The following is a 25,417-nucleotide window of genomic DNA, read 5'->3' as shown; positions in this document are numbered from 1 at the left end:
CAGCAGCAGCAGCAAGAGCAGCAGCAGTAACAGCAGCAGCAGTAGCAGCAACAGCAGCAGCATCAGCAGCAGCAGTAGCAGCAGCAGCAGCAGCAGCAGCAGCAGGACATGAGGAGAGAGACGTGGTGGTTGCCTGGGAGAGAGAGGGAGACCCCACTGCTGTGCTCCGGATGCTGCCTGGCGCGACTCTCTGGGTAATAACATTTGGCAGAGACATGTGCTGGGAGCGGTGAAGCAGCAGTCGCCGATGCTGTTGCCAGGGTTCTAACACAATAACACTGGCCCTTCCCTCCCTCCCTAACTCCCTCCCCCTTCCAGCCCTTCCCCCTCCTCTACCCTCCCTTACTTTACCCCCCTTTTCACCTCCCCCCTTCCCTCCCTTCCTTCCCCCTTCCTGGAACTGCTTCTTGTCTTGTTTTGCCGCAGCCACAGTTGAGACGTTTGTTATGTTGTCTCTCTCTAGTTCCTTCAAATTGTCCTTTTATCATCTCTCTTTCTTCACTCTTATCGTCAAAGTCCTTTTCGTGATCTTTCTGTTTCCTTGTTTCTTATCATATTGTTTTTTACGTCATCCATATATTCGTTTAATTTTCATCCAACTGTTCTTCTTTCCTATTGTCATTTTCGTCTTTCTCCTTCTCCTATCTTCGCCTTCATTCTTCTCCTTCTCGTCCTTTATCCGTTCACTCACGTTCCTTCTGCTGTGTTTAACAACGTCTTCTGCTCTGTTCAGTCTTAGTTGAAATCTTATTTTTCTTTATAACTCGACATTAATATATATTACTAGTAATGATTTAGGTATTAAAACAGCATTGTGTTAGACAGCATTGTGTTAGACAGCATTGTGTTAGACAGCATTGTGTTAGACAGCATTGTGTTAGACAGCATTGTGTTAGATAGCATTGTGTTTGACAGCATTGTGTTAGACAGCATTGTGTTACACAGCATTGTGTTAGACAGCATTGTGTTAGACAGCATTGTGTTTGACAGCATTGTGTTTGACAGCATTGTGTTAGACAGCATTGTGTTAGACAGCATTGTGTTAGACAGCATTGTGTTAGATAATGTTCCAGTTATCTGTCGGGCATTTCTCCACAGTGGTGACATTTCCTCTGATCTTCTGGAACCTGTTATTGACTTAGTGCGAGTGTGTGTGTGTGTGTGTGTGTGTGTGTGTGTGTGTGTGTGTGTGTGTGTGTGTGTGTGTGTGTGTGTGTGTGTGTGTGTGTGTGTGTGTGAGATAAACTCTTTCCCTTCCCGGAAAATACCACTATAAGGTTTTCGGAGGTAAGTGTTGGTATTTGCTAATATTTTCTAAATTTCCTGGAGAGTAAAAAGTTTCTTGTGCAAGCTCTAAGCAAGTCTTAATACAATGACCAATACATTTTGAGCAGCCGGGCCCATATTAAACCCACATTTTCCAAGCTTTACCTTAAAGTTATTTAGTATAACTGCTAGTATTATATTAATTATTTTATTAATAATATTATTAATATTATTATTATTAGAATTATTATTATATTATAATTATTAAAATTATTATTATTATTATTAAAATTATTATTAATTTATTCTTCTTCTTTTAATCATTGTCATTTTTGAGGGAAAACACTCTTAATACAATTCTGTCATTGAATAATGACAGAATTATATAATCAGATTATACAGAATATAATGATTATACAGAATATAATGATTATACAGAATATAATGATTATACAGAATATAATGATTATATAGAATATAATGATTATACAGAATATAATCAAATTATTAATTTTCTTCATAATACACATCTTTTCTTCTCATCACCATCAAAGGGACCGGATAGCTGAGTGGACCGCGCTTCGGATTCGTAGTCCTGAGGTTCCGGGTTCGATCCCCGGCGGTAACAAATGGACAGAGTTTCTTTCACCCCTAATGCTTCTGTTCATGTAGCAGTAAATAGGTACCTGGGAGTTAGACAGCTGCTACTGGTTGCTTCCTGGGGGGAGTGTTTAAGATTATACACACAAAAAGGAGGCCTGGTTGAGGACCGGGCCGCGGGGACACTAAGCCCCGAAATCATCTCCAGATCTCAAGATAGTGATTGTTAATGATTGTTAACAATCAGATAATGATTGTTATTGATCATTGGAGTGGATATTGACCCAATACACACAGAAATCACACTAACTTGATGTATCAAATGAACAAATCCACAAGGGCCGTGACAGGTTCGAACCCTCGTCACGGCCCTTGTGGATTTGTTCAACTGACCGTATACTCTCGTGAAGAGTCAGGGGGGGGGGGGCAGTGTTAGTGTTTAAAGCCATCAAGAAATATATTTTCAGACGAGTCAAAGAAAGAAGGCTGATGTGACACAGAGGAATTAATAAAATATGTGGAGGAAGGAAGGACGGAAGGAAGGAAGGAAGGAAGGAAGGAAGGAAGGAAGGAAGGAAGGAAGGAAGGAAGGAAGGAAGGAAGGAAGGAAGGAAGGAAGGAAGGAAGGAAGGAAGGGAGGAAGGAATTATTAGGGGAAAGCGCCAAGCCATTATGACTGTGTAACACTGGGAACGGGTCAGGATAAGGATTTGGGATGGGACGGGGGGAAGGAATGGTGCCCAACCACTTGGACGGTCGGGGATTGAACGCCGACCTGCATGAAGCGAGACCGTCGCTCTACCACTACGACTACCGGATAGGAGCTGGGATAAGGGGGATAGAACTGAGCGAAGGAAGAATGCCCAACCGCTTGGACCATCGAGTCCAACTACTTGGCCTGGACGTTAGAGCTACGGTAGAGCTTCATGCAGGTCACCGTTCAATCCCCGACCGTCCAAGTGGTTGGGCACCATTCCTTCCCCCCGTCCCATCCCAAACCCCTATCCTGATCCCTTCCCAGTGCTATACAGTCGAAATGGCTAGGCGCTTTCTCCTCATAGCTTTTGTCCCCCCTTCCATTGGACTTTGGACTTCCTTTGATCTTCCTTATCCAGACCCCTTCCAAGAGCTATATAGTCGTAATGGCTTGGTGCTTTCCCTTGAAAATTTCTTCCTTCCTTTCTTGGACCATCGAGCATCGAACCCCGACCTGCAAGAAGAGACGTCTTCGCAGCACCAATTCACAGTCGTCCAGACGGCTGATCAGCGGTGACACAAGTGAAACCATTTGAGTGCAACGCTCTAAGAAAACATTCAAGACAGCTTTACAAATATGTCCACATCAAACGCAAAAGAAAACTACAAACTGGTTTATAATCCGATACAAAACAGCTCTGGACTCACGGGAGACATCTCCCGTCACGCAGGGTGCAGTCGCACCTCCACAGATCTCCAGTATCATCTATTGATACTGGAAATGGCTCAAAAGGGCCACCACTAATGGGCTATTCATGCCCGTGCCACCTTTTGGGTGGCTTAATCTTCTCTCTCTCTCTCAGCTCTGGACTCTGAAGCAAATTGGCAGCGAGCTTCTGAAACTTTTGTAGACAAATTCGGTGTAAAAAAGCCTGAAAAAGATTAACTCAATCTGTGATACTTGTGTAAAATGTGGAAATGTTTGATAAAATTAATTCATAAATATAAAAACACTGCAACGTGCATCTGTTGCAAATAAACTGTTGCAGAAATAATTACACAGTGAATGCACCGGTGTTTTATTTGCATTGAAAATTAAATAGCATTTGTCCGAGTTATTTTTGCATACATGTGTGTGTGTGTGTGTGTGTGTGTGTCTATGTGTGTGTACTACTCACCTATTTATGCTTGCGGGGGTTGAGCTTTGGCTCTTTGGTCCCGCCTCTCAACCGTCAATCAACTGGTGTACAGATTCCTGAGCCTACTGGGCTCTATCATATCTATTTAAGACTGTATGGAGTCAGCCTCCACCACATCACTGCCTAATGCTTTCCATCCGTTAACTACTCTGACACTGAAAAAGTTCCTTCTAACGGCCCTGTGTCCCTGTGTGTGTGTGTGTAACACACACTGGGAGTTAGACAGCTGCTACGGGCTGCTCCCTGTGTGTGTGTGTGTGTGCGGGATGGGAACCAAAAAATTTGTTAGTAGTTAGTAACAGTTGATTGACAGTTGAGAAGCGGGCCAAAAGAGCAGAGTTCAACCCCTCCGTAGGCACAACTAGGTGACTACAACTAGGTGAATACAACTAAGTAAATACAACTAGGTGAATACAACTAGGTGAATACAACTAGGTGAATACAACTAGGTGAATACACCTAGGTGAATACAACTAAGTGAATACAACTAGGTGACTACAACTAGGTGACTACAACTAGGTGAATACACACAAACACTGCCTCGCAACATATCGTTGGCTTCAGAGTTGTAAGGGTTTCTTTTGATTCTGGATAATGAGATGCTTTTGCTTGGAGTTGCTCTGTGTGAGGGAAGTGAAAGTGCTCGTAAAATATTCCTTGATAAATGTTTTCGTAAAGATTTAGCGGGAGAAGTCAAGGTTCCTATGATACAGAGGCCCAGAGTCCTACAGCCAGTCATACAGCCAGTCTTACAGCCAGTCTTACAGCCAGTCCTACAGCCAGTCCTACAGCCAGTCCTATAGCCAGTCCTACAGCCAGTCCTATAGCCAGTCCTACAGCCAGTCCTATAGCCAGTCCTATAGCCAGTCTTACAGCCAGTCTTACAGCCAGTCTTACAGCCAGTCCTACAGCCAGTCCTATAGCCAGTCCTACAGCCAGTCCTGTAGCCAGTCCTGCAGCCAGTCTTACAGCCAGTCTTACAGCCAGTCTTACAGTCAGTCCTACAGCCAGTCCTACAGCCAGTCCTATAGCCAGTCTTACAGCCAGTCTTACAGCCAGTCCTACAGCCAGTCCTATAGCCAGTCCTACAGCCAGTCCTACAGCCAGTCCTACAGCCAGTCCTATAGCCAGTCCTACAGCCAGTCCTATAGCCAGTCCTACAGCCAGTCCTATAGCCAGTCATGCAGCCAGTCTTACAGCCAGTCCTACAGCCAGTCTTACAGCCAGTCCTATAGCCAGTCCTACAGCCAGTCCTATAGCCAGTCCTACAGCCAGTCCTATAGCCAGTCCTATAGCCAGTCTTACAGCCAGTCCTACAGCCAGTCTTACAGCCAGTAATATAGCCAATCTTACAGCCAGTCCTATAGCCAGTCCTACAGCCAGTCCTATAGGCAGTCTTACAGCCAGTCCTACAGCCAGTCCTATAGCCAGTCTTACAGCCAGTCATACAGCCAGTCTTACAGCCAGTCCTACAGCCAGTCCTATAGCCAGTCCTACAGCCAGTCTTACAGCCAGTCCTACAGCCAGTCCTATAGCCAGTCTTACAGCCAGTCCTATAGCCAGTCTTACAGCCAGTCCTACAGCCAGTCCTATAGCCAGTCCTACAGCCAGTCCTATAGCCAATCTTACAGCCAGTCCTACAGCCAGTCCTACAGCCAGTCCTACAGCCAGTCTTACAGCCAGTCATACAGCCAGTCTTACAGCCAGTCATACAGCCAGTCTTACAGCCAGTCCTACAGCCAGTCCTATAGCCAGTCCTACAGCCAGTCTTACAGCCAGTCTTACAGCCAGTCTTACAGACAGTCTTACAGCCAGTCCTACAGCCAGTCTTACAGCCAGTCATACAACCAGTCTTACAGCCAGTCCTACAGCCAGTCCTATAGCCAGTCCTACAGCCAGTCCTACAGCCAGTCTTACAGCCAGTCATACAACCAGTCTTACAGCCAGCCCTTCCTCATGGTGAGTAAGAACCATGAGAGTAGGAACAAGACTGGAACGCGAAGATACCAACATAGAAGACACTACTCAACATGGCCCATACAACTGACTAATCTTTGTATGATACTTTGTACCCTTTTTTCGCTTTATTCTTCACACTTATAGGCCTTACTCTTCATTGCTTTATGCCTCACTCTTCACCTATTTGTATTTGTCTGCACCTGACCTTCTTAATGGCATAAATTCAATATGCCCTGTATTGTCCCATCACTTGAGAATGAACCATGTAGGATCGAAATGTTGTGTAAATTTATAATAAGTGTAATATATTCTACAGTTATTTATTTTTCTTCTCCTCGAACGACGATGACTTTTGGAGAAATCCTCTTCCAATTAAACCAAGATGCAAAAGCACTGGTCAGAGGGATAGAAGCCCTAACCAAGAAAATAATCAATACTGAAACATATATATATATATATATATATATATATATATATATATATATATATATATATATATATATATATATACTTTCTTATCCTTTCTTTTTTCGTGCATGGACAGGGTTAGAGATGAGTTAGATATCATATAGTGTTTAGTGAGTTATTGAGCACTCAACCACAGAAAGTGTATGATGTTTTCGACTTACATAGACAGGGTAAGAGATCTGTTTTCCTGCATATAATGCAGTGAGCTATTGTACACTCAACCAGAGAAGGAGACTGAAGTACTTCCCCTATAATATTTCTCTCCAAAACTGATTTTCCGTATGTACTTCACCCGTCGCCTCCCCCACTGGGTTCTATATATATCATTCGAATCGAACTGTGGTTTTTGTGTAGCCTGAAGATAACAAAGAATTGTTGAAACATTGCTAGTAAATTCTTTAGAAGAGATTTGTTGGTGAAACCATCTCTCTCTCTCTCTCTCTCTCTCTCTCTCTCTCTCTCTCTCTCTCTCTCTCTCTCTCTCTCTCTCTCTCTCTCTCTCTCTCTCTCTCTTTCTCTGACACTCTCCCTTCCTCTTTCCCTTCCTCCCACTCTCTCTATCTCCTCTTCTGCCTAGCTCTCTCTCTCTCTCTCTCTCTCTCTCTCTCTCTCTCTCTCTCTCTCTCTCTCTCTCTCTCTCTGTCTCTCTCTATCTCTCATCTTCTCTCCTCGTCTAAATTCCAACATTCAGAGCTGAATCACGCGGTCGTCAGGTACTTGTTGACTAATTTATCTTCAGTTGTCTCGTATTTTCAGTTTAAATATTGCTGGAGCTTAGGGGGCGAATTTCTGTGTTTAGTTGTCTCCTGAATTAGTTACATTAAACTAACTTCTAAAGTTGGTTTAATGTAACTTTTGGTTACGTTAAACAAATATTTACCTCATGGATCCCTGTTTTCCAATTGTCGGTCTTATATTGACTTGTCTCCTGATGTCTCTCGACTCTTCATTTTCTTGGCATTTATACTTGAAAAATACAGATTAAATTTTCCTCCAAAATTTTTTTCGTATTGTCCCTTTAATTTTTAAACTGTTTTAACAATTATGTTGAGTTTTCTAACATCCATATGACTTCTATAAGTATCGGTATGTTTATAGCAAATCTAAATATCCTGTCTTTATCTATATGATAAAATTACTCAGTATTCTCTATGTATGGATCATGTCCCTCCCTCTAATCCCGCTTTCTTCAATTACTACAAGGTTCATCTTCCATATTCTGTTCCCATTGCTCTGGCCCCACAATTCTGAAACTAATCTTATATCGAACATCTGTGCTTTCTCTATAATAATTCTTTGCATTCTGCCAAGGGGGGGGGGGGACTCTTTACTGCAAGGCTGGACTCTTTTATAGCATGGCTGGACTTTTCAGCATGGGGGGGGGGGTCCAGCCTAGTAGTGCATGTTCAAGCACTGGTGGGATGTGTACTGTATATAGCGCTTTAAAAGCATCTTTCTCTACATTAATGAGGGATATTGCTTATGCTATGCTGATATCTTTCTATATATTGTGTTTCCTGTGATTCGTTCGCTTATTTCACTGTAAACTTATTACTTATTGTTATCAGTCATCTTCACGCCATTTTCCATGCTCGTGCTCTTGTACTGATTTGTGTTGAAATCTAGTAGCCATTTGTCAGATCTTTCTATCCGGCTATGTAAGTATTCCTGGATCTTACTGATATACTCTCTCGTTCTGATTCTCCTCATCAGCTTCAAGTCCAATAACGTATCCCATCAAAGTTATCCAATCAGATTGATTTCCATCGTTGTAAACTGTTTCCAATTTCTTAGGGCTGTTCCCTGGTTCTCATCGCGTTGTTCCGTCTTAATCCCTTTGTTTATGAGAAGCTTCGTGTGATATAAAGTATTAAATACTTTCATTAAATCTTCTAGTTTGCAAGATGCCTAACTTTTCTTGTTTTTGATCTCATCTTTTCTTAGAATTTAATTAGGCTTGTTAGGCAGGAGTTCTTTTCTCTGAACCCTTAGTTGGTAATTTGTTTTAAAGTGTTCCAGTTCTCGCTTCCATATTATTCCCGTCAGTATTTTGCATGGTTTGCTTGCGAGAGACGTGTGTGAGGGAACATGAGGGCCGTGAGAGACGTGTGTGAGGGAACATGAGGGCCGTGAGAGACGTGTGTGAGGGGTAGATGAGGGCCGTGAGACGTGTGTGAGGGAACATGAGGGCCGTGAGACGTGTGTGAAGGGTAGATGAGGGCCGTGAGAGACGTGTGTGAGGGTAGATGAGGGCCGTGAGAGACGTGTGTGAGAGTACATGAGGGCCGGTCTTTCACTCTGCTCTCATACACCAGTTCCTCATATGTCCTCGTATTCCTGTCAAGGGCTATATAGTCATACCAGCTTATTGTCTTCTCATAATTACCTTCCGTCCATCTGTCTATCTGGCACCACCGCTGTCACCAACTAGAGGGCCAAGATCACCAAGAAGTGATCATCTTAAATGATCTTCAACGTGACGCTCCAATCTGTGCTTTCTAAGGCCAATCAATTACGTGACTTGCATTGGAAACGGACAAGAGATTCTCTCGTCACCTTCCTGTGATGAAATTACTTTCACCCTCTGTGCTTCCAAACCCCTTACACTCACGTGTGTTGAAACAGCATAAAGCATGAAAATTAAAGTAAAAATATATGTTGTTGGGGGCATGTTGGGGCCAGGTAGCGAGGGAGGCAGCCCGGGGCTCCATTAGTGGTCTCCGGCCGACAGTACAGAGCCTCAGACAACTCCATCCAGGACATTTGTGTTCCACCCACTCTAGAGACATGTCGTGTAGTTCCTGGGCGGGGCTGGAAGTTGGGTGGTGGGTGGGGCAAGAAGGGTGATGGGGTTAGGGGACGATATGTGGTGGGTTGGGGACGATATGTGGTGGATTGGGGACGATATGTGGTGGGTTGGGGGACTATGAGATAGGGTTGGGACGCTGGGAGGTGGGTTGGGGAGTGGTGGGCCCTATTGGGGAATGGAAAAGACAGAGGGGGGGTCAGAGTGATCACACTGGGAAAGGACAGTGGGCGGGATTCATTGAAATGGGTGTTGGATTATGTTTGAAATGGTGAATGTTGTAGAAGTAGGAAGAGCTAATGAAGGGAAGTGTAGTCAGTGTGTAGCGAAGCTCGGGCACTTAGTGATCCAGGATGGAACACACAGGGATGAAGGATGGAACACACAGGGATGCAGGATGGGGAACATGGGGATACACGATGGGGCACTGAAGGATGGAGGATGATACAGATGATAACCAGAATATAAGTGACAAAACCCAAACTGTAAACGAAGGAAAAAGAAAATCGAGACATTAACGAAGAAATTCTTACAGGAAGACATCATAATCTTAGTCAAATATCATCCGACCACCGCAATATAAGTCTTTTCCAATTATCATCAAGCTTTGATATTATTCTCAAATCATCTTGATATCATGCTATATTTACCCACAAACCTGCCAAAGGAAATATACTCCTTAAAAGGCAGCAGGGTAAAAGGGGGGAGGTAAACCAGAGTATCCCACGGGGTCGGTGTTGAGATAAAAGTAATCTATTTTCGTTCTCTTAGAGACAAACTCGGGTCTGAGCCGGTCTCTGTTTACTGTCGATTTTTTTAATAATTATATTTCGAGTGTAAAAAACCCAACGTGCAGTGTTTGCCCGCTAATGAGGCTGTTCATCCCCGGGGGATAATGAGTGAGTGTTTTATGTGTGTGTATTTACCTAGTGGTGCTTGCAGGGGTTGAGCTCTGGCTCTTTCGGCCCGCCTCTCAACTCTCAATCAATCCTGTTTTCTTTTCTCACACACACACACACGAAGCAGCCCGTAACAGCTGTATAACTCTCAGGTACCTATTTACTGCTAGGTGAACAGAAGCATCAGTGTGAAAGAAACTCTGCCCATTTGTTTCCGCCATCCCCGGAGATCGATCCCCGGTCCCTATGATTACGAATTCCGGGCGCTGTCCACTCAGCTACTTAACCCCTGTGTGTGTGTGTGTGTGTGTGTGTGTGTGTGTGTGTGTGTGTGTGTGTGTGTGTGTTGTGTGTGTGTGTGTGTGTGTGTGTTTGTGTGAATTGAAATTGAAATTGAAATAAGTTTATTGATGTAAAATACACACAAAGGGATGAGGTAGCTCAAGCTATTCTCACCCCGTTCAGTACATCGTGTTAATACATACATATACACACATCACAAACAATAAACATATTACCAAACATTCTGAGAGATAAAAATCTCCAATTCCTATGTGTGTGTTTGTGTGTGTGTGTCTGCCTTTCCTGCATTAATCATTACCCATATCTCCTTGTGATAGGTTGAGCTCTACTACGATATAACTATATGTACTTCTATCACCACTCGCCTGGTGTTTCGCAAGCGTTTTGGCCTAAGTTCGTATCCTGGCCGGGGAAGAATTTACTGCGCGTCAATCCTTAACTGTCGCCTCTGTTCACCCAACAGTAAAAATGGTTACCTGGTTGTTAAACGATTTGGCGGGTCGTATTCTAGTGAAAATTATAATTAAGGACCTGCCCGAAACGGGAGACATCTCCCGTCACGCAGGGTGCAGTCGCACCTCCACAGACCTCCAGTATCAGCTCTTGATACTGGTAATGGCTCGAAAGGGCCACCACTTATGGGCTATTCATGCCCGTGCCACCTTTTGGGTGGCTTAATCTTCATGATGTACAAGAATGTAAGAATTCTTGTATACAAAAAAAAAAAAAAAATCAAAATTTTAAAGTAGGGACGAGGGATTATTTATACATTACTATATAATCACAGCACATATAAGTTCCCCTATAAGGACCTGATAATTTTGGAACTTTGTTCTGTCGATAATTTTTCTGTGAAACAGTTAACAAAAGTGTATGTAAAGAACGCTGTTGTTTCTAGGTAAACGCAAGAGGAGATTTTTTTGTTTTTTTTTTGCTTTTCTTAACGATCGCTGTGCTAAAAGCTACAATGCTTTTGTCTGAAATTGTCTGAAAAGTTTCGTAATGAACTTGTTGGCCGACCGATAACGCTTACGACAAAAAATTTAATGAAATTCTTGGGAAAGATTTACGGAAAAGTGTTTATTGTGTTTTGTTGGTGTGTTGAGCTGAGGATGAGTGCCTGGGCCAGCTGAGTGGCACCAGCACCAGCTGAGTGGCACCAATACCAGCTGTCAGCGTAACGTCAGCCCCAGCTGAATCTCTGAGACTGTAACATAATCTGTACCGAATACAGATATATAAGTAGCGACACATAACAGTAGCAGTACTAACAGGAGCAACAGTAGTAGTATCAACAAGAGCAACAGTAGCAGTACCAACAACACTACAAGTAGCAACAGGAGCAACGCATCAAGTAGCACAAATGACATCAGGAGCGGAACGTTACAACAGGAAGCAACATTTGGAGTATGATCTGGGAGGGATTACTTGAACGAGTGACTTACTAGGTAGAGTATGAGGACGGGAGAGAGGCGGAGCCGGTAATGGACACGCGCGCGCGCGCGCGCGTGTGTGTGTGTGTGTGTGTGTGTGTGTGTGTGTGTGTGTGTGTGTGTGTGTGTGTGTGTGTGTGTGTGTGTGTGTGTGTGTGTATGAGCCTTTGTCTCAGTGTCGGTGGCTTAGTTATAGGCTACGGAGGGGGTGATGGGGGCTTAAAGTTGGTTGGCTTTGAAGTGGATGGGGGTTATAAGTGAATGGGTTGGAGGGGATAGGTTAGTGAGGAGCAGAGGGACAGGTCTTCCCCTCAACACGAAGGGGAGAGTTTTGTTAAGTCGCCTCGGGGATCTGTAACCCCTCTCTTACTATCTCTCTCTTTTTCTCTCTCATCTATTTATCTATCATTATTTTATTTCCTCGTGAGTATATTTGGGAGGCATTTGACGCCGAGGCTCAGGAGCTGAAGACTTACAAAATACTCAGAAGGATTGACATAATTGAAAAGAAGATCTTTGAAATGAATTCGATAGCAAAGGGTGGGGATAGGTAGAAGGTTAAGACCTGATAAGCCAAAGAAATGTGAGAAAGTATTCCATTAGCGTAAGAGAAGTGGAAAAAATGGAATTAACTAAATAAGCAATTTGCGGAAGCTAACCATTTATAATTTCATAAGGTAGATTTGATAGAGAAATGGAATAGGAGTCCCTGCAGTATTAAGTTGCTAGAAAGGCAGGGTCCAAAAGTTGAAGCTCGATGCTGTAGGCACAAATTGGTGACTGCGCACGCACACACACATACACATTGACGGTTGAGAGGCGGGACCAAAGAGCCAGAGCTCAACCCCCGCAAGCACAACTAGGTGAGTACAACTAGGTGAGTACACCTGTTGATTGACAGTTGAGAGGCGGGACCAAAGAGCCAGAGCTCAACCCCCGCAAGCACAACTAGGTGAGTACAACTAGGTGAGTACACCTGTTGATTGACAGTTGAGAGGCGGGACCAAAGAGCCAGAGCTCAACCCCCGCAAGCACAATTCGGTGATTAGGTGAGTACATAAAAAATAGAAGACACTATAAAGGCATAAGGATTTCTTTCAATCCCCGATAACAGAAATTATTATAGGAGTGAGCATTAGCTTACACTGCCTTTACCAAAATCATTTGAAACTAGTCAATCGTCACTTTGGGGGTAGAGTGACACTCGAGTGTCTCACTCTGGCTTAGAGTGACAATCAAGACAAGGAGGGTGGCCGCTATACACACACGCTGCATTAAGCAACACACACACTAAGTCTCTTCACTACATATAAAACCATCAGGAGGCTTGTGTTCCCTTACGGGAGACATCTCCCGTCACGCAGGGTGCAGTCGCACCTCCACAGATCGCCAGTATCAGCTCTTGATACTGGTAATGGCTCAAAAGGGCCACCACTTACGGGCTATTCATGCCCGTGCCACCTTTTGGGTGGCTTAATCTTCATCAATCAATCTGTGTTCCCTTTCCCTGGGTTCATTTTTGGTTTTACACAGGTGAGTACAGGGACAGGTAACCGGTGAGGCCCGTTAGCAGGCTGAGAGCTGTCCCTTCCCCTAGCTCATGGTAAGCCTTACTCACTAGTTGTCCGTGAAACACGACCCGCCAATCGCTTAATAACTATGTACTCAAACTGCTTGGTGAACAGAGGCGAACAGTTAAGTACTGGCGCCTATGACGTCAATCCTCCCAGGCTAGGATACGAACCCAAACCATATGGCCCCCGAAGAGCCTGGCGAATGTGTTACCATTGCGCCACCAGCGAGACTTGCTGCTTATTAAGTCATTATAATATGGTCTTCCTCAAGCTCCACGAAAGTCTGCTTACAGTTCTTTGAAATACAATTATTAGCATCTCCCTCTAATTTGACAAGTTATTTCCATATGTGTTACTTCTGACTCTCAAAGGTTCAGGGTGTAACAAGGCTGAAAGAACAGTTATTGAGATTGAGAAATTAGAATTAATTTATTTTTGAGCTCTTAGGAAGGATGCCCAAACATTCGTCTTGACAAAGTCGTACATGAATATATTTGCATATATTAACAGCAACAAACACAGCGCCATCATCGCGCTTCGCCGCAACTAAAATGACACACATTGTACGTCGCAAAGCTATTCTGAAACAGCAAGAATTAATATTATTCATATATTCGTCAACAGTGCGCGAAGCAGCGGATCTATATAAAAAAAAAAAAAGAAAAAAACCGGAATCCAGCTGTGCGACCACCCGTCGTCTCGTCTCCGGTCCGACTGACGCCATCCGACTGGACGTGTCGCCTCTCAGCCATCGGGTTGCCAGAGTCTCAATAATTCTGGGATTGGTTGGGACCGCATAGAGGTGTCGTCCGCTGTGCAAAATATGCGAACATATTTGTTATAGGTAAAAATGACTTGTTTATAAACTAACTGGTCGGCATTCATCAATGGTAACATGCTGTTCATTCAAAACAGGACTTTTCTCAAATATAAATGAATATTATTTTATATTACCATATAGTACATATTTAGGCAATGGTTAGGTTAGGTGTTTAAGTTCTGTTGGCGATTATTTTTTATTATGCTGTTCATTCAAAACGGGAATTTTCTCAAGTATAAATTAATATTATAATATATTAGCATATTGTGTATACATATGCATAGGATAGGTTAGGTTAGGTGTTTAGGTTCTGTTGGCGATTATTTGTATTTGTAGTACGTGGGTGAAGCATTTATAGCGTTGTGATTCGAACAAAATTCGTCAGTGAAGCACTTGTTCCGGAAGTGTTCGAACGTCATCAGTTGAGTCGTGTGTAAACCGTTTTTCATTCATAATCTGGATGTTTGGCGGGTGCATGGAATCACTTTTGGGTCTTTGTTTGGAGGACGGGCTGAGTGACTTTCTAACTTTTCTTGCACAGGGCTTCGCTGACGACGTCTGTTCGCATCACGTTTCTGTAAATGCTTCACCTTTAAATTCAAAATAATTGCAAACAGAACCTAAACACCTAGCCAAATGGTGTTAAATGGCCTAGTTTTTTTTAACACCTAGTTAAATGGCAAGTTTTTCTCTATGTTCCCTTCTTTGAGGCTCTGGGTCCCTAAAATTGCAATAGAGGTGGAGCCCTTTTATATATATATATATATATATATATATATATATATATATATATATATATATATATATATATATATATATATATATATATATATATATATATATATATATATATTGTGACGATAATCTCCTTCAAGAGATTGAGCCTGCTCTTCCCTCCAAAATTACGTCTTCACAATTATATAAAAAGACTATGGAAGAAATGTCCAACAACAACACCAGCACCAGCAAGGCTTGCCAGGGTGAGCAGAAACGTATGCATCCAGCCACCTGTTCGAACTCCAACCACCAAACTACCCGTTGATCGCTACGGCTCCGCTGATTGGTCGCCGGTCTGGCTGCACCTGCACTCGCCCCCAATACTACCTGATGTCTGGGGTCGCCCCAACATCAGTCCTCAGAATGTTCCGTGCTTTCGTAGCCAGCACTCCTCCCAGCTAGACGTTAGCGTGTACTGAGAGAGGTGGTGGCTTTAAGCCAATATTCCAGCACCTCCCACTTAACTTTTGTGTTGCACTTCTTATTATTTTGCCTTAACGTAACTTTCATTGTGTCATTTAAGTATTCTTATTATTTTGATTCATTGATTTTATTATACATATTTGTTTGTCCATATTTTCATGTTTTGATTTATTTAACGTAATTAAAATTTCATTGTTAAAGTTTTACTTGTGTTTTGTGTGTCTTCTCCTTACCTTACCACAGACGAAGTTCCAGTTTTTCTATTTTTTTTTTATAACTATGTGACGAGGCCATACCCCTAGCCTTAAACAGCCGAACACCAACGCGTTACCGTCACAATATATATATATATATATATATATATATATATATATTGTGTGTATATATATAGCAAACGGATTTTTTTTTAGATTTGGAGGAAAATCTAAAATTGGACCGACTCGTATAACAAAGTCCGAACGACACAACAAATAACACAAACAAAGGCACAAAGAAAAATAGACGGAAATAAATATAGGTCAATCACAGACCAATTTCCAGAGAGAGAGAGAGAGAGAGAGAGAGAGAGAGAGAGAGAAAGAGAGAGAGAGTCATGACGAACTTCACAGAAAAAAAAAATTTAGATTCGAAAATAAAAGAGTGGAACCTATTGTAAAAAGTTGAATATTGTTACCTATTATAGCTGAGGGTAGAGGTGCTGGAGCGCCGTGAAGCCCACTGTGAACCAATAATAATTCCCCTAACGGAATTAACATTTCCTTACCAAAATTAAAATTTTCTTAAAATTATAATTTTTTTCAACAAAATTAACATTTTCCTATTAAATACAGAGAACCCTTTTTTCTATTTCCCAATTCAATTTTGGTTTAAATAATGAGCTAAAAGTACTTAGGAGAAGCCTTCAAATACCTCAATATTATTTATCTTTAAGTAGCATGCTAATTATAATACAGTAAACTATCTCCAGCAGGTTTTTTTGTTGCACAGACCTTTTTTGTTGCACAGACCTTTTTTGTTGCACAGACCTTTTTTGTTGCACAGACCTTTTTTGTTGCACAGACCTTTTTTGTTGCACAGACCTTTTTTGTTGCACAGACCTTTTTTGTTGCCCAGACCTTTTTTGTTGCACAGACCTTTTTTGTTGCACAGACCTTTTTTGTTGCCCAGACCTTTTTTGTTGCACAGACCTTTTTTGTTGCACAGACCTTTTTTGTTGCACAGACCTTTTTTGTTGCCCAGACCTTTTTTGTTGCACAGACCTTTTTTTGTTGCACAGACCTTTTTTGTTGCACAGACCTTTTTTGTTGCACAGACCTTTTTTGTTGCCCAGACCTTTTTTGTTGCACAGACCTTTTTTGTTGCACAGACCTTTTTTGTTGCACAGACCTTTTTTGTTGCCCAGACCTTTTTTGTTGCACAGACCTTTTTTGTTGCACAGACCTTTTTTGTTGCCCAGACCTTTTTTGTTGCACAGACCTTTTTTGTTGCACAGACCTTTTTTGTTGCACAGACCTTTTTTGTTGCACAGACCTTTTTTGTTGCACAGACCTTTTTTGTGGCACAGACCTTTTTTTGTTGCACAGACCTTTTTTGTTGCACAGACCTTTTTTGTTGCACAGACCTTTTTTGTGGCACAGACCTTTTTTGTTGCACAGACCTTTTTTGTTGCACAGACCTTTTTTGTTGCACAGACCTTTTTTTGTTGCACAGACCTTTTTTGTTGCACAGACCTTTTTTTTTGCACAGACCTTTTTTGTTGCCCAGACCTTTTTTTGTTGCACAGACCTTTTTTGTTGCACAGACCTTTTTTGTTGCACAGACCTTTTTTGTTGCACAGACCTTTTCTTGTTACACATACCTTTTTTGTTGCACAGACCTTTCTTTGTTGCACAGACCTTTTTTATGTGGCATCTGCAACCTTATGAGGATTCAGTGACATTTCTATAATGCAATGTTCGTGTAAAACTCGTATTTTTTTTTTAAATCATAAAGTGCAAAATATTAATTGACTTCGGTTCCTCTATTTTTAATTAGATAATGTTTGTTTAGTTCTGATTGGCTTTAAGTTGTCAATCTGGTTGTCTGTTCAACGCTTACTTTTAAGTTGTTGGTCAATGCTTACTTATGATTAGCAGCTCAAAGTTCATGTCAGTTTGCCTATTCAACGCTCATTTCTGAGTGGCTGCTCAGCTTTCACGATTGATTATCAGTTCAATCCCTAATTTAAACAGACTACTCAACAATCGCCTTTGATTTCTCACCAATCCCCTGGAGCTGACTATACAACAATGGATGTCGACTCATCTATGGATGTCGACTTAGTAATAATAATAATAATAATAATAATAATAATAATAATAATAATAATAATAATAATAATAATAATAATAATAATATAAGATAACAAATTTAATCATTATAATATAATAACGATATTTATAATCGTCTGTTTCGTATTCAAATATTAAATAAGGTGAGCCGGCCGTCAGTCACCTCACACTCTCAAACTTTGGACCAAGCTGTCACCTACATTGCTTAACCCTTTACCAACTCCTCCAAACACGTCCTTTCAGAGGGGGAACTGCGACATTCGCGTGGCCCGGCAGCGCTGCCTCTCTCTCTCTCACGCCTTCTGCTGCCTCGCTCTCTTTTCAGGATTTTTAGTCGTTAATTCCGCGAGTAATCAAGGGGCGTCTGGAGCCATCAACCACCTTGGCACGTTGTCAAATCTTTCACATTGTCCTGCAGGGCCTCAAAGTTCCTTTTCAAGGGAGCAACGGAACTATGGGACGCTTCTCCAGTTTTAGGACCTTTGGTCGTGCTAGCATCTCCACCTCTCTCTCTCTCTCTCTCTTTCTCTCTCTCTCTCTCTCTCTCTCTCTCTCTCTCTCTCTCTCTCTCTCTCTCTCTCTCTCTCTCTCTCTCTCTCTCTCCTTTTTACTCGAGTGGATACAGGAGCAGGTGACTTCTGACTCCAGTTAGCAGGCTGAAAGCTGTCTCTTCTCATAGCTCTGGTAAGCCTTACCCAACTGGTTTTCTCTTAAACACTACCCATCAATCGCTTTAACAACCCAGTACCCTAATACTGCAGCGTGAATGGGGGCGAAAAGCTACGGAATTGACACCCAGTATATTCTCCTTTCCTAGGGCTCAAACCGAGACCAAATCGGTCGTTAATCGCAGGGTTTCATCCAGGGGTTTCGTCCCTCCCTCGTTACATCCTTCCTTCTCTCCTAACATTCACTGCTTTCTCCCTCCCTTCTTTCTTACATTCCTCCCGGCCTCTTTTTTTCCTTGCATCAGGCAATACATTTTCCGGTGATAATAAGAACTATGATTCGCTCTGAGGACCTAATTAATGTTTCATTAGCACGAACGAATGCTCCATAGTGAGGTCCTAATGTCTCCTAGTCTCATACTAACACATACATTTCATCTAGACCACACACACTAGAAAGTGAAGAGACGACGACGCTTCGGTCAGCCCTGGACCATTATCAATCGACTTGAGAATGGTCCAGAACGGACCGAAACGTCGTCGTCTCTTCAATTTCTAGTGTGTGTGGTTTGGCCAACACTTTTCAGCCACGCTATTTTGACTCTTCATCTGCACATCTCATGTACGTTTATTTTGAGCGACTTTGTCAAAATGCTTAATTTATATTTTTCTGATACTAATGTATTAAGGTCAATCTGGAATGATGCAGCTATCCTAGACTATATGAAGGGTTACACTAGTTTGCGTCATGAGTTAGATGTGTGATACTGCGTCATAAGCTAGCTATGTGATACTGCGTCATAAGCTAGCTATGTGATACTGCGTCATAAGCTAGCTATGTGATACTGCGTCCTGTCATAATACTATTTAGCCATATGGCTCATTCCGATGCCTTATCTTGTATTAGCTGTGTCAGGCCAAACATGAAAATAACTATAATATTTAGATGAGTAAGTTTAACTCGGGCAAAATTTTCCTTTCGCTATAGTTTTTTTTTTTATTTTATTTTATACATACAAGAATTCTAACATTCTTGTACAGCCACTAGTATGCATAGCGTTTCGGGCAAGTCCTTAATCCTATGTTCCCCGGAATACGACCCACCAAATCGTTTAACAACCAGGTACCCATTTACTGCTGCGTGAACAGAGGCGTACAGTTAAGAATTGACGCCCAGTCAATCCTCCCGGGCCAGGATACGAACCCAGGCCAAATCGCTCGTGGGTCGAGTGTGTTACCACTGCGCCACGGGGACTGCTGGCCTCAACGATGGTGATTATATTACTTGTCTTTTCGAACAGCAACACAGACACGTGTACGAACGTTCATCTCCATCCACATCCATCTTCCTGCTCCCCGTTCTAATCCTCCTCTTTCCTCTGTTTCTTCACCACCTTTTCCTTCCCTTCTCATCCTCTCTCCTTTTCCCTCCCCTACCTCCATACATCTGCCTTAGCTCGGCCGTCCCTATTTCTCTGGCTTTCCTGTCCCTTGTCTTTTGTCCCCTTGCGTCTCTCTCCCCTCTTACCGCTGTTCATCCTCTTATTCATTCTCCCTTTCCTTCTCCTAGTGCCCTCGTACCTTCCCCTCTCCCCTCTGCCTCCTTGCATACTTCCCCTCACATAAAACAATACATAAGCGAGAGCGCTTTCTTAGTTAGTTTCTTTTGCAATTTGTATGGCGTAAGTTTGTGAATGTTATCGGGCCTTGAAGGAGCATGTTATCGGGCCTGAGTGGACAACGCTTTCGGTATTCGTAGCGATAAGGTTCCGGGTTCGATCCCCGACGGAGGCGGAAACAAATGGGACAGAGTCTATTTCACCCTGATGCACCTGTTCTCCTAGCAGTAAATAGGTAACTGGGAGTTAGACAGCTGCTACGGGCTGCTTCCTGGGGTGTGTGTAACAAAACAGGAGGACCTGGTCGAGGACCGGGCCGCGGGGACACTAAGCCCCGAAATCATCTCAAGATAACCTCAAGATAAGAAGACGTTCGTAGTAATGTGTTTAGTGAGACGTTGGGCACGTTTCGATCCTCAAACTGAAGAAGGAGGTTATCTTGAGGTTATCTTGAGATGATTTCGGGGCTTTTTAGTGTCCCCGCGGCCCGGTCCTCGACCAGGCCTCCATCCCCAGGAAGCAGGCCGTGACAGCTGACTAACACCCAGATACCTATTTTACTGCTAGGTAACAGGGGCATAGGGTGAAAGAAACACTGCCCATTGTTTCTCGCCGGCGCCTGGGATTGAACCCAGGACCACAGGATCACAACTCCAGCGTGCTGTCCGCTCAGCCGACCGGCTCCCTAAGGAGAGTGGAAGTCAATGAAAAAAAAAGTGACGCGAACATATTCATGACTGAAAACAAGGAGAGAAAACTATCTATACCATGTGCGTAGGACCAGTATCAGTGTTTATGGCACTGGTTAGTAAACAATGAGATACTTGCTGCAGGACCCGGGCTGCTGTCTGCTGCAGGCCCCGGGCTGCTCCCTGCTGCAGGACCCGGGCTGTTGTCTGCTGCAGGCCCCAGGCTGCTCCCTGCTGCAGGCCCCGGGCACCTAGCGTTATCTCTCAACTCATTGTTTCTCAAAACTCACGCTAACTTTTACACAACCTGTCCGTCAGCGTTTCCTAACCTTTCTCAAACACTTACACTTTATATCCCGCTTGCTGGGATGGGTGTTTGTTTGTGAATGTTCGTGTTTGTATATGTGTTTGTGTTGGTGTACACTCATTGTGGTATATCTCTCGAAGCATTCTTAGACGGAGGGAGAGAGAGAGAGAGAGAGAGAGAGAGAGAGAGAGAGAGAGAGAGAGAGAGAGAGAGAGAGAGAGAGAGAGAGAGAGAGAGAGAGAGAGAGAGAGAGAGAGAGAGAGAGAGAGAGAAGAGAGAGAGAGTGAGAGAGAGAGAGAGAGAGAGAGAGAGAGAGAGAAAGAGAGACAAGGGATGGAAGGAATTGTCAGGGGAAAGCGCCAAGCCATTACGACTATATAACATTTGGAAATGGTCAGGATAAAGATTTGGGATGGACGGGGGGGAAGGAATGTTGCCCAACCACTTGGACGGCCGGGGATTGAACGTCGACCTGCATGAACCAAGACCGTCGCTCTACCGTCCAGCCCAAGTGGTTGGACAGTGAGACAAGAGGACTTGGGAAGCAAGAATATAACATAAAGGACGTGGGATTACTTGCTTACATCCTGATGACAGCAAGGGCCAGGAGCCAGATTCACGAAAGCACTTACGCAAGCACTTACGAACCTGTTCATCTTTTCTCAATCTTTGGCGGCTTTGTTTACAATTATTAAACAGTTAATGAGCTCCGAAGCACCAGGAGGCTGTTTATAACAATAACAACAGTTGATTGGCAAGTTTTCATGCTTGTAAACTGTTTAATTATTGTAACCAAAGCCGTCAAAGATTGAAGAAAGATGTACACGTTCGTAAGTACTTACGTAACTGCTTCGTGAATCTGGCCCCTGGTGCTGTGTTGACGCTGTCAGCTGATTGGTGCTGTTCGTGGCAAAAGGTTCCGGTTTATCCTTTAGGAAATGGATTTTGTAAATGGGATTATATGTGTGTGAGAGTTGGCAATAAGTCGTGTACGAACACTTGGTGTGTGGTTTTCCTGAATAGGAGAATTGTTTTAGTTCTATAAATGATATTTTGATGTTTTGAGAGACACAGACAAGAGAGACACAGACAAGAGACCCACAAACAAGAGAGACACAGACAAGAGACCCACAGGCAAGAGACCCACAGACAAAAGACCCACAAACAAGAGAGACACAGACAAGAGACCCATAGGCAAGAGACCCACAGGCAAGAGAGACACAGACAAGAGAGACACAGACAAGAGACCCACAAACAAGAGAGACACAGACAAGAGACCCACAGGCATGAGACCCACAGACAAGAGACCCACAAACAAGAGAGACACAGACAAGAGACCCACAGGCAAGAGACCCACAGACAAGAGACCCACAAACAAGAGAGACACAGACAAGAGACCCACAGGCAAGAGACCCACAGACAAGAGACCCACAGACAAGAGAGACACAGACAAGAGAGACACAGACAAGAGAGACACAGACAAGAGAGACACAGACAAGAGAGACACAGACAAGAGAGACACAGACAAGAGAGACACAAACAAGAGAGACACAGACAAGAGACTCACAGGCAAGAGACCCACAGACAAGAGACCCACAAACAAGAGAGACACAGACAAGAGACCCACAAGCAAGAGAGACACAGACAAGAGAGACACAGACAAGAGATCGACAGACAAGAGACCCACAGACAAGAGAGACACAGACAAGAGTGACATAGACAAGAGAGACACAGACAAGAGACCCACAGGCAAGAGACCCACAGACAAGAGAGACACAGACAAGAGAAACACAGACAAGAGACCCTCAGACAAGAGAGACACAGACAAGAGAGACACAGACAAGAGAGACACAGACAAGAGAGACACAGACAAGAGACCCAAAAACAAGAGAGACACAGACAAGAGACCCACAGTCAAGAGACCCACAGACAAGAGACCCACAAACAAGAGAGACACAGACAAGAGACTCACAGGCAAGAGACCCACAGACAAGAGAGACACAGACAAGAGACCCACAGGCAAGAGACCCACAGACAAGAGACCCACAGACAAGAGAGACACAGACCAGAGAGACACAGACAAGAGAGACACAGACAAGAGAGACACAGACAAGAGAGACACAGACAAGAGAGACACAAACAAGAGAGACACAGACAAGAGACCCACAGGCAAGAGACCCACAGACAAGAGACCCACAAACAAGAGAGACACAGACAAGAGACCCACAGACAAGAGAGACACAGACAAGAGAGACACAGACAAGAGATCGACAGACAAGAGACCCACAGACAAGAGAGACACAGACAAGAGACCCACAGACAAGAGAGACACAGACAAGAGCGACATAGACAAGAGAGACACAGACAAGAGACCCACAGGCAAGAGACCCACAGACAAGAGAGACACAGACAAGAGAGACACAGACAAGAGACCCTCAGACAAGAGAGACACAGACAAGAGAGACACAGACAAGAGACCCTCAGACAAGAGACCCACAGACAAGAGACCCACAGACAAGAGAGACACAGACAAGAGACCCACAGACAAGAGAGACACAGACAAGAGAGACACAGACAAGAGAGACACAGACAAGAGAGACACAGACAAGAGACCCACAGGCAAGAGACCCACAGGCAAGAGAGACACAGACAAGAGAGACACAGACAAGAGACCCTCAGACAAGAGACCCACAGACATGAGACTCACAGGCAAGAGATCCACAGACAAGAGACCCACAGGCAAGAGACCCACAGACAAGAGACCCACAGGCAAGAGACCCACAGACAAGAGAGACACAGACAAGAGAGACACAGACAAGAGAGACACAGACAAGAGACCCACAGACAAGAGAGACACAGACAAGAGAGACACAGACAAGAGAGACACAGACAAGAGACCCACAGACAAGAGAGACACAGACAAGAGACCCTCAGACAAGAAACCCACAGACAAGAGAGACACAGACAAGAGACCCTCAGACAAGAGACCCACAGACAAGAGACCCACAGACAAGAGAGACACAGACAAGAGACCCACAGACAAGAGAGACACAGACAAGAGAGACACAGACAAGAGAGACACAGACAAGAGAGACACAGACAAGAGACCCACAGGCAAGAGACCCACAGGCAAGAGAGACACAGACAAGAGAGACACAGACAAGAGACCCTCAGACAAGAGACCCACAGACATGAGACTCACAGGCAAGAGATCCACAGACAAGAGACCCACAGGCAAGAGACCCACAGACAAGAGACCCACTGGCAAGAGACCCACAGACAAGAGAGACACAGACAAGAGAGACACAGACAAGAGAGACACAGACAAGAGACCCACAGACAAGAGAGACACAGACAAGAGAGACACAGACAAGAGAGACACAGACAAGAGACCCACAGACAAGAGAGACACAGACAAGAGACCCTCAGACAAGAAACCCACAGACAAGAGAGACACAGACAAGAAACCCACAGACAAGAGAGACACAGAGCTGGTGATATGGATGTAAACAGGATGCCAGCCAGATGACTGCAACTCTCACATTAATACAAATGACTGTATAGGACAAGTTTACATCTCTTTAACGATAACCAAGTGTCACTGACATATGTAATAATGATAATAATCCTAATAACAGATAACAATAATAACACCAACTAATAAAAATTAACCAAGAGTCAAATTAAATTATCAACAGTCAAAAAACATCAAAATAAATTTTTAATAAAGGAACGATTTAATATCAATTTCCAAACACACACTCAGCACATAAATTCTCAAAAAGTCCGTTTCCGAACACACTCAAAAAACAAAGGCTCAAAATTCTGTTCCCAGGACCGACATTCAGTAAAGTTAAACACACGGAAGCTCATTGAACCTTCATTCACATCAAATGATGGCGACCAAACAAAGTCACACACCTGGAGATTCTCCTCAGAGTTTTTGTCACTCAGCACACACAGGGCCGGTGTTTGCCTCCCTATTACCAATGGCTTTGAACTCGGGACAAAACGTATATGATGGACTAACATATTCTCCTCTCTTGACTTGCTTTCCGGGGGCTGGACCACGCTCTGGGGAACTGAGGTGAGAGTTTGGGGTTCTATTGAGAGTATTTATTTTGCTATTCGTGTTTACTATTTATATCTGCAGAATCGAGCTATTCACCTCTTACGGGCTATTCATGCCCGTGCCACCTCTTGTGTGGCTTAATCTTCATCAATCAGCTATTCACCACAGATCTCCAGTATCATCTATTGATACTGGTAATGGCTCAAAAGGGCCACCACTTACGGGCTTTTCATGCCCGTGACACCTTTTGGGTGGCTTAATCTTTATCATCAGCTATTCACCAATTATGTCTACTACATATATTTCTCTTACACACGCACCTACACACACACACACACATCCCTTGTTTGTGATGTGTGTCTATGTATGTATTAACACGATATACTGAACGGGTTGAGAATAGCTTGAGCTACCTCATCCCTTTGTGTGTATTTTTGCCTCAATAAACTTATTTCAATTTCAATTTCACACACATCCCCAGGAAGCAGCCCGTAGCAGTTCTCTAACGC

General features: G+C 43.5%; 1 protein-coding gene across 1 annotated transcript; it reads left to right on the top strand.

Moving 5' to 3' along the window:
- The first annotated feature begins 215 nt into the window (after positions 1-215).
- LOC138353334 (mucin-2-like) lies at positions 216-24,345 on the top strand. The gene is made up of 5 exons (XM_069306212.1): positions 216-229; positions 916-1,143; positions 4,440-5,720; positions 6,037-6,116; positions 21,905-24,345. The coding sequence occupies exons 1-5, from the start codon at positions 216-218 to the stop codon at positions 24,343-24,345; spliced, it is 4,044 nt and encodes a 1,347-aa protein (XP_069162313.1).
- Positions 24,346-25,417: the final 1,072 nt, after the last annotated feature.

This window comes from Procambarus clarkii, chromosome 57 (genome assembly GCF_040958095.1).
Source record: "Procambarus clarkii isolate CNS0578487 chromosome 57, FALCON_Pclarkii_2.0, whole genome shotgun sequence".
NCBI lineage: Eukaryota > Metazoa > Arthropoda > Malacostraca > Decapoda > Cambaridae > Procambarus > Procambarus clarkii.
Note: the sequence above shows the minus strand (reverse complement) of the source record. Positions and strands in the feature narration are given on the sequence as shown.